Source organism: Phacochoerus africanus, chromosome 12, assembly GCF_016906955.1.
Source record: "Phacochoerus africanus isolate WHEZ1 chromosome 12, ROS_Pafr_v1, whole genome shotgun sequence".
NCBI lineage: Eukaryota > Metazoa > Chordata > Mammalia > Artiodactyla > Suidae > Phacochoerus > Phacochoerus africanus.
This window is the reverse complement of record NC_062555.1, coordinates 65,230,211-65,242,775: the sequence shown is the minus strand read 5'-3', so window position 1 is coordinate 65,242,775 and position 12,565 is coordinate 65,230,211. Positions and strand designations below refer to the sequence as shown.

At 36.3% G+C, this 12,565-nt stretch overlaps 1 protein-coding gene across 2 annotated transcripts in view; it reads right to left on the bottom strand.

The window, feature by feature from the left end:
* UPF2 (UPF2 regulator of nonsense mediated mRNA decay) overlaps positions 1–12,565 on the bottom strand; it is a 100,162-nt gene that overhangs the window by 44,845 nt on the left and 42,752 nt on the right. For both annotated transcript variants that reach the window (XM_047754510.1, XM_047754509.1), the window contains exons 9-11: positions 11,904–12,012; positions 4,379–4,492; positions 2,244–2,360 (exon numbers count right to left, since the gene is read on the bottom strand). In XM_047754510.1, coding sequence (XP_047610466.1) covers positions 2,244–2,360; positions 4,379–4,492; positions 11,904–12,012 — 340 coding nt within the window. The remainder of the gene's footprint in view (positions 1–2,243; positions 2,361–4,378; positions 4,493–11,903; positions 12,013–12,565) is intronic.

The window sequence follows — 12,565 nt, the reverse complement described above, 5'->3', positions numbered from 1 at the left end:
TTCCTTATGCCACCATCCTCACAATTTCGTCACCATTTTCCCAAGAGATTTTTGAGAAGTCTTTTCACTGTTCTGTCTACCTCTGGTCTCAGCCACTTCAATTATCTCCTCCACACTGATCTTTTTAAAAACAACGAACTGGAGTTCCCGTCATGGCCCAGCGGTTAACAAACCCAACTGGTATCCATGAGGATGTGGATTCCATCCCTGGCCTTGCTTAGTGGGTCAAGGACCCAGTGTTGCCGTGAGCTGTTGTGTAGGTCACAGACGCAGTTGGGGTCTGGCGTTGCTGTGGCTGTGGTGCAGGCCAGCAGCTACGGCTCCATTTCAACCCCTAGCCTGGGAACCTCCATATGCTGTAAGTGCAGCCCTAAAAAGACAAAAATGAATTAATTAAAAACAATAATCTGATGTCTTCTATCCTACCATAGCTGCCCACTGCCATTGGGGGAAACCCTGGTTCCCCACTACAGCACTGGAGGCTCTTTATAATCTAGTTTGTGCCTACCTGTCCAGTCTTACCTGCAGCCACCTGACTCAGTGTCTCCCTCTTCTCTGCCTTCAAGACTCAGATTAGTCTCTAAACGAAACACCATTTCCCCCAGGAGCCTTTCCTGACATACCCAGACAAGGCTGAGCGCCTCTTCTATCTATACACATAACACCCTATGCTGACCCACTTTATTACGCTGCATTCCCCTCTCCATTTACTCCCATGGAGGGTTCATTTACTCATCTTTCTGAGTCATCAGATTGTAAACTCCATGACGGCAGGGGCTATTTTTTCACTTTCATACTGAAAGGGTCTGACAGAAGAGTCACCGCCCCATGAACACTGTGAAGCTGTTAGGGATGATCTTTCCCGACTCACTCAGTCTGGTTTACATGTGCCTTCACAAGCCCGTAATATCCTCAGCATACCTGTTCAAGCACCCACAACACTGTATTGGAATTGGCACTGGATACAGACCACTCTGAGGATGGCAACTCTGTTTCACTTCTTTGTACTACCCCTCCCAACCAGCCTTAACCTCTCTGCAGAGCTGAGTTCACTGCCTGACACACAGGAAGAGCCCCCCAAGCCATTCTATCATAAATAAACAAGGCTCCTATCCAGAGAGCAGGACAATCAATGATAAAGGCTAGCTGCTTTTGCTACAGGAGGTGGAAAGATCCACTGAGCCAAGGAAACCAATCGGGCATAAAGACCTTTGGTTTTCTGCAATGGCCTGTGCATCCATACTATCGTGACTAGTAAACACTTTCCCTAATAAGAAATTATAGCGAGTTCAACACTGTAAATAAAAAATAGACACTTTCAAAAGCTAAACCTTTCTGGCCTCTCTACTACATTTTCATCTCTAAGGTTAAAAGGTATCATCTTGAGCCAAAAGAAGAAGGTTTTTTTCCCTGTTACAATAAAAATTTGAACTTGAAATGACTATTATATGAATAAGTCTAGACAGAGTGTAGAAATCAATTCTACTTGATGGCCTTCAAATTAACATTTTTGTTCATCAGAAATAAATTCCCTTTTTTTTTTCATTTTAAATATCATTGGCAGAGAAATATTCAAGCTTACAACTAGATTCTAAAAAAATAATATAACTAGAGAGGATGACACAATCAACACTTCTATACAAGCAACGATGATGTAACAACTGGCTATGCCCAGTGCTCGCTACACTGTTAACGATGTCCTCCCCCACCACTGTCTCCCTGCAAAGGCTGCAAGCAAACAAATGGATATTATCAATAAGCATGATAATTCAATTGCCTAATCAACTTCATGGCCATTTTGGTATCCTAATTACTTTAAGAAATATCTTCTCCCCCAAGTTAATTTTTCAAGCTAATTTTTTAAATGTTTTTCATGAAGAATTTTTAAGCTTTATAATGTAGGTGCTTATGGCACAGTAACGATATACCAAGAATATCCATAAAGATGGCTCTAATACAACAGTATTTAAAGTGCCTGCTCCTTTGCCTCATTGGTCAAAAGTTATCTGGGGCTGAATTAAATCCCCCTTTACAATAACATGAACTCACTGGCAGTCAAATGAGAAAAATTCCTACAGCGCTCCAGAAATGGCTGGAGTTCTAGTTTAGGTAATGTAAGGGCTATTCTAGTTTAGGTAGAAAGGTTTCGATGGCAAAGTAAGATAACAGGCATTGGTCAAAATTTTTAATCCCTGGAGTAAATCAAGAACCTCAAGCTCTCGACAGGCTCGTCAAGCCCTTACCAAAAGTACACTGGTCCTCAGGTGAGATTCCGGAGATCTGAAAAGAAACCTTCCACATGTTTCCAGCAGGGTACATGCCATTTCAATATGGTGATGGGAGAAGTCTGATAGAAGCATCTGTAATAATAATGATGATGAAAAAACCATGAAACAACATTTCAATGGATTAAAGAAAACATTATACATCAAATGTGCAACAACTTAAAAAATGTCATTAAAAAAACCCTAGTCTACTTTAGATGCCAAGCTTCATCTCTGTTATCTTTTGAGTTCAGTCATAAAATTTTATCTGAAAACTTCACTGAATTTAATGTCTTTCCTTTTAGATAGATATATGAAAACTAACATATCAAAGCCCTTTCCATATTTTTTAGGAGATGCTATGTATTTAAACAAATGTCATATATACAGCTAACATTTTCTAAATAGCTTTTTGGCTTTGGTTTATATGACATTTACCTTTGAAATTCTGACAACGAAAGGCTTGGTGTACAAAATTCAAAAGGACAACACATTACCACATTTTAGTACTTATCTTTAGTACTAATCTTTTTCTGTGCACATTTTCTAAACCAAAACTGATTTAGATATATTATTTAATAACTTGTTTTTTTGGCTAACAGGAGTTAGTAAATAATACAAAGAAATACACTAAAGTGTTTAAGTTGTTCAAGGCATGATTCCTTTCAATTATAGCTTTGAAAAAACTTTCACAACTCCTCTTAAAATGCTGTCCAAAGTTTCCCTAATGTACTTTGTAGTCTCCTGAGATGCACCAAATAAGTTTAGGAAACTTAACTCCTTGAATATTTACAATGATTATTAATATTTTAAACACTCTTAAGAAATAATGCAGTAAAGAAATCTGTTTAACTCAGGGTTTTCCAAATGTATTTGAATCCATGAGACTCATTTTGAGTGATATACCTAGCAATATTCCAAGGAAATCAATAAAAAAATGTGTTGTTAGTAATGACCAATTCTAAATATAGAAGAACTCTTTCATCTATGCTTCATCAGCTTTACCACATATAATTAGTTACTAACAAATTTCCAGCTTAATTCTATTATGGACAAAAAAACACAATATAAATAATTTCAATCTTCTTATATTTGACTTTGGTAAATGATCCAATGCTTTTGAAGAGATTATAAATTCTGATCCTGGTGGGTACGGTGTCAATTACATTAAGGTTATTAAGTGTGTTGTTCAGTCTTGTACTTTCTTACTGATGTTGTTTGCCTTTTCATTCAGCTACTGAAAGGTGTTTTCAAATCTCTCACTATAATTGTGAATTTCTCTTTCCTTTTCCTTTTTTTTTTTGGTCTTTTTGCCATAGGCCGCTCCCACAGCATATGGAGGTTCCCAGGCTAGGGGTCTAATCGGAGCTGTAGCTGCCAGCCTACACCAGAGCCACAGCAACGCGGGATCCGAGCCATGTCTGCAACCTACACCACAACTCACGGCAATGGCCGATCGTTAACCCTCTGAGCAAGGCCAGGGATCGAACCCGCAACCTCATGGTTCCCAGTCAGATTTGTTAACCACTGCGCCACGGCAGGAACTCCCCTTTTCCATTTTTGATTTATGTGTTTTGACGTTACATTACTGAAGGAATACTGGTTCAGGAAGGTAACACACTTTCCTATTAAAATGACCTAATCAACGTTATGAACTACTTTTTATTTCTAATAATGCTTTGTGCCTTAAAATCCACTCTGTCTGATAATAATGAAACCAGATGTTGTTGGAGTTTTGTTTCATTTTGTTTTTTTCTTTAAGTGCTTCCATGGTATATTTCCCCCATCTTTTTACTTTAGGCTTTCTGTTGTTAATATATAATGTCCTCTCCCTTGCAGGCAGCATATAATGTTGTTTTAATTAAATCCTATATTCTTAAGGATTTTACTTAATGTATTTTGTCATTTTACATGTCATGTAATTACTTAGTAGCTGTATTTGTATACACCATCTTATTATTTGTTCTCTATTTTACTCATCTGTTTAATGTTCCTTTTTATTCCTTTTTTGTCTTCCTTTAGATTAATCAAATATTTAATTTTATCATTTTTTCAGCATTAATAAGTAAAACAAATTTTTCTATTAAAAATATTTCAAATAATTCAGCACAAACCTTTAAACAATGCAGTGTATCATTTTTTGTGAACATCTTAAACTTAGTGAGTTCTCCAATAAATCGAACAGTTTTGTTCTTTGTTTCAATATTGATCTGGTCCTTTTTTCGTACCTACAAATTAGAGCAAAGAAACATTGCTTAGACAATTAACACTTTGAAATCTGTGATAAAGAACTGCTATTTTAATAAGACTGAATGCACTCTAGATATTTTTAATAAATCTGGATATACTTTCTTGCTATTTTCAAATTAAGTTTAGACAAAATAAGTTCTACAGAACACCGGTGCCAGGATGTGCTTTGCAAAAGATCCACAGTCAAATAAACTGGGGAAACAAAGCATTTTATCAGTTTTAAAGATGCTCTCAAATAAAGAAACCTGTTTAACTTAATTTAATTCAAGGTTTCTCAAATTTAATTGGCAATATCAGACCCTCTTTTGAAATGTTAATAACTACTAGTTTGTTAATTAATATTATAAGGAATACAGTCTTCAGGAAACACTGCTTTAAAAATAATAAATGCCAAGAGCTCACTTAAGCAAAAATATTATTAAGGCTCAGTATATTATAGTTATGAACTATATACTGCATTTTTATTGTAAATTCATTAGTACAATGAAATCCCCAATATAATCACTATTCTGTTTTATCAACAATTATAGTCATATATCCAAGTTTATAAAGTCATTTATCACATCTTTTGCAAACATAAGCCCTCTACTTAGGCACACATTTCAGGAAATACTGACCATAACAAAATCCCAGTTCAACATACAATGTGAACAGACACATCGAGATAAATGTAACTGGATTTAACCTCAGAATAACATTTTCATCAGAAAACCAAACCTAGAGTCTAGAAACCTTTCATGTGAACAACAATAACAATAATACGGTAGTGCTCTGAACTAGTTTAATGTTCCTTATTTTTTTCAGAATACTACCCTATTTTATTTATTCCACCTTACAACATTCTGAGAGAGGAGCAAAAGCTCTTATAATTCTGATTTAATAGTTAAGACAACAACACAAGAATACAAAGCTATCAAATGATTTCACCAAGGATCAGTACCAAAACCACAGTCTCCTAACTCATACCTAAGGATTACACTGTTCTAACAGATGCTGGGATTCAAAATAAGTCCTGACTTCACCCACTCCTGGACAATTAGTGACAGTCTTTTACATAAGTATTAAACTTTTACATATTCAGCTTACACTTAAATGGAGTTTTTCATTTTCATTTTTAAGGACCTATGTCCTACAACAAGCAGAGGAAGGTGTCTGGACTTTCTAGAGCTTTAGGAATAATTTTTAAACAAAACCATTTTTATTCATTTAAAAGATCAGAGCAAACTAGAAACTCACTATGACTATTTAATCTAAAGCATCAATAAAACTGGAGCAACTAAAAATCACAAAAACTCAACTTATAGATCATTTAAGCTATTTACAAAATAGCTTTGAGATAAGAGACAAATAGGAAAAAATAGAGCTAACTAGATTCTAGTTTATAATAATAAACTAATACTGAATAAACTTAACCTTGCAATTTAGAAAAGGGTACAGCCTTCATAAAGATCTTTTCACAAATAGATGTTTGATATGGACTACATACAAAGCCTCCTCATATCAATTTACCTTTTTCTGTGAACTATGAGGTAAATTTACTCTACATTCTAGATTAAGACTGTAGACACTGGAACAGATTTGTTAGGTTTAATTCCCAGCTCTACCACTTACTGTTACTTAAACCCTGTGCCTTAATTTCCTCATCTGTAAAATGGAACTAATAAAAGTAACCTATATTATAGGGTTGTGTGTCTTAAAGTACAGTCAATAATGCCTGGGACCAGGAAGAGTTCAACAACTATTAGCCATTATGCATTTTATCCATATTAGTATACTGTGTCATTAATACATAGACATGAAATCAATGTGCACTGAATCAACAAATTAATGACAATGTTTAAGGTTTATTTATATATTGCAGTGATGTGAAAAAGTAAAATAGCCACAGTCACAACATCTGAGCTCTTGTAGTCATTTTGTGCCATTTGGGGTGAGGGAGTATATAATCTTGGACAATTCAGGAAAATTCCCTGAACCTAAACAGCTCGCTTGGATAAAATAAGGATGATGACAGTGCTGGTGGCAATGATGTTAACTAACCTTCACTTGATACTGAATAATTAATGTCCAGGACAAAAGATTATATAAACTTCAAAAGGATGTTGGAGAAGTGTTTTAAATGATACTACAAAATGCTTCTGAGTGAGAAATAAAAAATTAAAATATAAATTCATCCATGAAAAATTATAAAAGAAAAAAGGTAAAGAAAACATACCAAAATATTAACCAGGTTTGCTTTAAGTAATGAAATTATGAAGAACTCCCTTCTTTCTACTTTACATAATTTGTATTTTTTAAATCACCCACACTGAGTATGCATTTTTTTCATAGTTAAAGAAATGTGGAAATAAAAAAAAGGATAAAGTAGCACTTTAAAAATGATACACTGAAGCTGAATCTTTAGAGGGAGTGGGGCTGGGAAAACATACATGTTTTTAAAAATCTCCTAGGGTAATTCTTGATGTACAAGTTCTTAACAACTGCTGTGGAGGATTATAAAATTTTAAGTATTACTGAGCTTCACAGCTTTTAAAACAAGTAACAGGGTATATCATTCACAATTATTTTTAAATGTAATTGAGGTTAAAGAGGTACAATCTAACTAACATGATGAAATTATAGAACTTTTAAATTAAGTGTTAGAAATCAATTATCTCTTTCCACAGAAAAAAAAAATCATGGACTTGCAGAATAGACTTGTGGTTGCCAAGGGGGAGGGGGAGGGAGTGGGGTGGTTGGGGAGCTTGGGGTTAACAGATGCAGACTACTGCCTTTGGAATGGATTAGCAATGAGATCCTGCTGTGTAGCACTGAGAACTATGTCTAGTCACTTATGATGGAGCATGATAATGTGCGAAAATAGAATATGTATGTGTAGCTGGGTCACCACGCTGTAGAGTAGAAAAAAAAAATTGTACTGGGGAAATAACTATTAAAAAATAAATAAATACAAGAAATCAATTATCTCACTCCCTCATTTCCAGATGAAAAACACTGACATCTTTTCAAAAGACTATGACATAAAAAAGACTAACTTATTCTGACTCCTCATTTAATATTTTCCAATTTCACTTTTGACTCTTTACGATCAAATGGTATGTCAAACACTTCTGCGAAGTTAATACAGATGAATTAGCAGTGTAAAATTTTCTATATATGCTTCAGTTCAATAATGTCTCATAAGATTTTGTTCACATAATCAAATCTGGCAAAAATGGTACTTATTTACTGTCTTCCATGATTTGCTCATTTGTTTTATATAAACATTCAATTATTTAACTAATTTTTTGGAAAGTCTACAATATGCTAAACATAAAGTGGTCACAGGGTCTAAAAATAAGTAAATTTGCCTTCAAAGAAACTTTTTTATTTTGTCCTATGGATCACTGATTTCCAAAGTAGATAGGGAAGACTCCCCATCTACTGAGGTTCAGGAAAAATCTTGAAACTTCTGTTTATGTTTTTGTTTTTTATCTTAAAACTTTAATGTTGTATGTTTTAGATATACATAAAATATCTGGTATAATTATAAATGCACACAAATATAACTACAAATAAATATACCTATACTGGGATATGTTGTCAACTTATTAAACCAACAGAAAGGCTTGATCAAAAAAGCTAAAAGACTATTGATTGCAAAAATGTCCATCAATGAATATGGCTATATTAAAAATAAAAGTTGTCCCCTCCATTATTAAAGAAGTAAAGCCCTGCTGAAAATTTGGAGAACACAGAAAACTAGAAAGGGAAAAATATTTCGCAAAACTCCACTCTCCAAAGACAGCCACTGCTAACACACTAATGCATTTTTTTTTAATTCTTTACTTTCCAAGTATTTTAACATAACTAGAAATTTATTATGTGTAAAATTTCTTTTTTCTTTTTTAAGGCTGCACCTGCGGCATACAGAAGTTCCCAGGCTAGGGATCAGAATAGGAGCTACAAATGCTGGCCTACTCCACAGCCACAGCAATGCAAGATCCAAGCCGAGTCTGCAACCCACACCACAGCTCACGGCAACGCCAGATCCTTAACCCACTGAGCAACGCCAGGGATGGAACCCGCATCCTCATGGATCCTAGTCGGGTTTGTTACTGCTGAGCCACGATGGGATCTCCTATGTGTAAGATTTTAGAGTTTGCTTTTTTTCCACCCCATTCTCTATGACATGAAAACTTTTTGGTAAATAAGACTTTCAATGGCTCTATATTATTTCTGCATTGTGACAATATGACCATTTTCTTAATCCACTGTTGGGCTTCTAGATTATTTTCCTTTTCTTCCCTATTACAATTCATGACGGGAATAAAGTTTTGGGGGTACTTAGGACTGCACTTGGGACAGATTCTCAGACGTGTCCAACACATAATTTGGCAGTGAAACACACCACCCAACTCCTTCTCCAAATTCTGACCTCAAGTATATGTGAATGGTTTCTCATTTCTACCACCTTTACCAACCGCTGTTTTAACTAGAATTCCTCTGACTACTAGATGAGATTTCAGACAATGTTGTTAACCAGCATATTTCTCAGGTGAGGTTATTAAGGGACAAACAGGATGAGATTGTGACAAAAACATTGGAACTAGATAGAAGGCAGCGACGGGGAAACCTCATCAAAAAGCTTTTCTCCTAACTGAAGCTACCCGAGAGTGAACGTCGGAGGCTCCGAGTGTGAAGAAGAGATGCCAGCCTTGAGGAGACATTTCAGAAGATTTATTAGTACAATCTGAAGAACACAGGCTCCTGAATGTCAGGGGGGCAAGAGTAAAGGTATTTCCCTTAGTGATGAGGTAAAATATGCTGAAAATTTACAGGGAAAATATAGACGCTGGTATGAGAAAGTGAAGGATAAAGACATTTTTGAAAAGAAAGTAATGAGTTTGTTTTACGGGCGTCTTTAGCTAGAAGTACATGGGAACTTACTAAGCACCAGGAGAGAGGTTCTGGCAAGAGCTATGTACGTGAGGCTGCTGGCACAGATGAACCCCAGGTAATATACGTTCCATCAAAAAAGAGGGTAAAGGAAGAAAGTCTGGGGAAGGAACACCGACACATAGGCCCAGCTGGAGAACAAAGGGGAAGGATGTTGAGGACAGCAGTCACGAGGAAGAAGCCAGAGAGAGAGGTGGCAAAGGAGGGATAGCTGTTACAATGACATCTATGCTCAGGGAATGCGTGAAGAACTTTATATGCATTATCTCCTTGAATGGGTAAGAACAAGCCTATTTAAAAAGATACCAACTATCCCATTTAATTAACAGGCAAGGAGACTGAGGTTTGGAGCACTGAAGTAACTTGGCCAAACTTCAAATGCTAGCCTGTGGTGGAGCCAGAATGACAGTTTCCTAAAATGCAGGAGAGTCTAGCAGTTTGGAATCTGTGGGGACATCAACTAAGATGAGGCTTTTCAGAGGACACTGGTGGTTTCTGCCAGGGTGCCATCATGGCAAAACAAAGGGTAAATGTCAAGACAAGAGATTCTACAACAAGAAGGAAATGAAAGAGGATGGGGGAGGGGTGCAGTTGAGGAAAGTTTTCTCGTTTTTATTTTATTTTCATTTAAGGATGGTAGAGTGTTGAGCACATTTATTGCCTGATAGAAAGCCAATGACCAAGTCTGCAGATTTGCAGGTAGGAAAGGCTAGATCCTGGAAGAAGCAGAAGTGATAAATGACATCAAGTGCCCTTTCTTCTCTCCTGAGAGCAGCAGCAGCGGTTCCCAAAGTATACCCTGGAATTCTGAAACCCTGCAACAACAGCAAAAATGCCAATTCCCTCAACTCTGACCCCAATTTTCAAAGATAGGAGGGGACGTACACATGAATAGAATGTATTTTTAATTTTAAGTTTCTCACCAAAAGCGCTAATTATGCTTAGTCCAGCAACTTATGTTTTGTTTGACTGTGGCTTTGGTTGAGGGGCGTATGCATGTAACCCACACAATGCAGCCACACTGCCTGCTATTAACAGCTCCTTCTCTATATCTGCATGATGGCATTAAAACATCAAAACAGGACATGTCTCTGAGCTAGCAATTAAAATGCGTCCTTTGAGTGACTGACTATATATTCAGCCCCTTCCAGGAGGTTCACAGTACTCATTACCATATTAAAGCTTTGAAATACTTAAAACAAAAGCAAAACAGTTCAAGTTGTTTGATCTCAGTGTTTTCCAAACTCCTCTAGGCATAGAAATCTGTCCTTGCTTAATATTATCTACGAAAATCTGAAACACACTTCGGCAAAAAAAGAGCCAGTCCAGAAAAGTCTAATGCGCAAATCTCACACTAACAAGTTAACACCTACAGCAAGAAGCCAAGAAGCCTCTCGTGATCATCCCCTCCCCCACAGAGACTTCTGCTTCCCCAGGACTCAGGGCACTCACTCTCCAACAATTCAACTGACAAGTGAGCACGCATTTCCTTGTATCGAATACATTTAGGGTTTAACTTTTTATTTCACTCCTGCTTTGTGAGTGTTTATGCTTTATCTTCCCAGTTGTACCGTGAGGTTCCTGACCTCAGGAATTGTGTCTGTCCTGGTGCTCAGCAATACTACTGATTTGTAGTGTACAGTGAGTGCACTAAAGTGTATATTGTGCATAGCAAATATTTATCAGCATTCCAAGCAACTTGCTTTTATAAAGTTCAATGTTATTTAATTTTTCCACTGGCATATATGAACATTTGCATTTCATGTCTTTTCCAAGTCCACTGATGTTCACTTTCAGTCACCTCCAGGTATCTTTCTCCTTTCAAGTCTGTACCCACAAGATGATGGGGTAACGTGAGTTTGGGAGAACCACTAACAGGCAGTCTGTTAAGATTTCTCAAACTGGACAGAGAGGGAAGCTATTTGCCAACAGATCCTGGAACTTACCAGGTACCTTTAAAGAACTCACTGCTACCCAAGAAAAAGATTCTTAAGGCAAGAATCAATAAAAACATGAGCTATGACAGCATTTGCTGAGATCAGAGAGCATTTATGCAGCTTTGTGTGCCCCCAAGACTGGACCTCCAACACCTAAAGGGCATCCTACAGGCACTGTGCCCTGATTCGTCACACCCATGCTTATGCTTCTGGGAACACCAGTGAGGCCTGCTGGCTTGCTTGACCTTGGAGAATGCAAGCAAAAAGCACAGTACCGACAAAGGAGTAGTGACAGCTCACCTCCAAACTGTAATGTAATTTATCAGTTTCAAGCTTTATTGAATAAATGTACACTTTAAAAATTTAGAAATCCATACATTCTCAACTGTGGTACCACTATCAAGTTTCAAATAAACTATCTTACTTCAATAAAATAATCATATTCTTAAACTAAAGAATCCTCACTCAACTTATAAGTATACATATATTACAAAATAAATGCTTAAATACATACATGAAATCTGAAATCCCCCCTCAGCATGGAACAAAGATCCTCTGCTACATCAGACATGCAGGGATGTAATGTAGCAACCAATCTTGCATAAAATGGTAGCAAATCCAACCTGCAAAAGTTACATGTGATACGTGTAAAAGGAAAGGCAAACCAGAAAAAACTCATTTTAAAATCAAAACTTTCTCAGATATATTCACACATTAAATGGTTATAAAAACTAAAAATCATACAGACATGCCTACTTGTTGCCATCATAATGAAGTATTTGGAAACTCAATTTGCCTTGTGAAAGTTGATTCATAATCTGGTATTTTCCATTCAGTGCATTTATTGCACACCTGCAATTTTCATCAAGTACGCAATTTTCATTAAATATGAAATACCACTGAAGAAAATATGGCTTAAATTTCTAATTGCATAATTACTGAGTAAACAAACCTAAAGTCAACTTAAATAGTACAAAACAATTCTTTCAATTTCCTTCATTTATCCATGAAAAAGCTATTTGGAAACCTCGAGGTAAAGTAAAAGGGTAGCCAATAACCAAAAGGCTATCTTAGAAGTCAAAAAAATTCACAAAACCCACACACTAACTTATTTTACCCATTAGAGAACCCACCCAGATTCTTCCAAGGGGCCTAGAGACTCTTACTCCTCAAAAC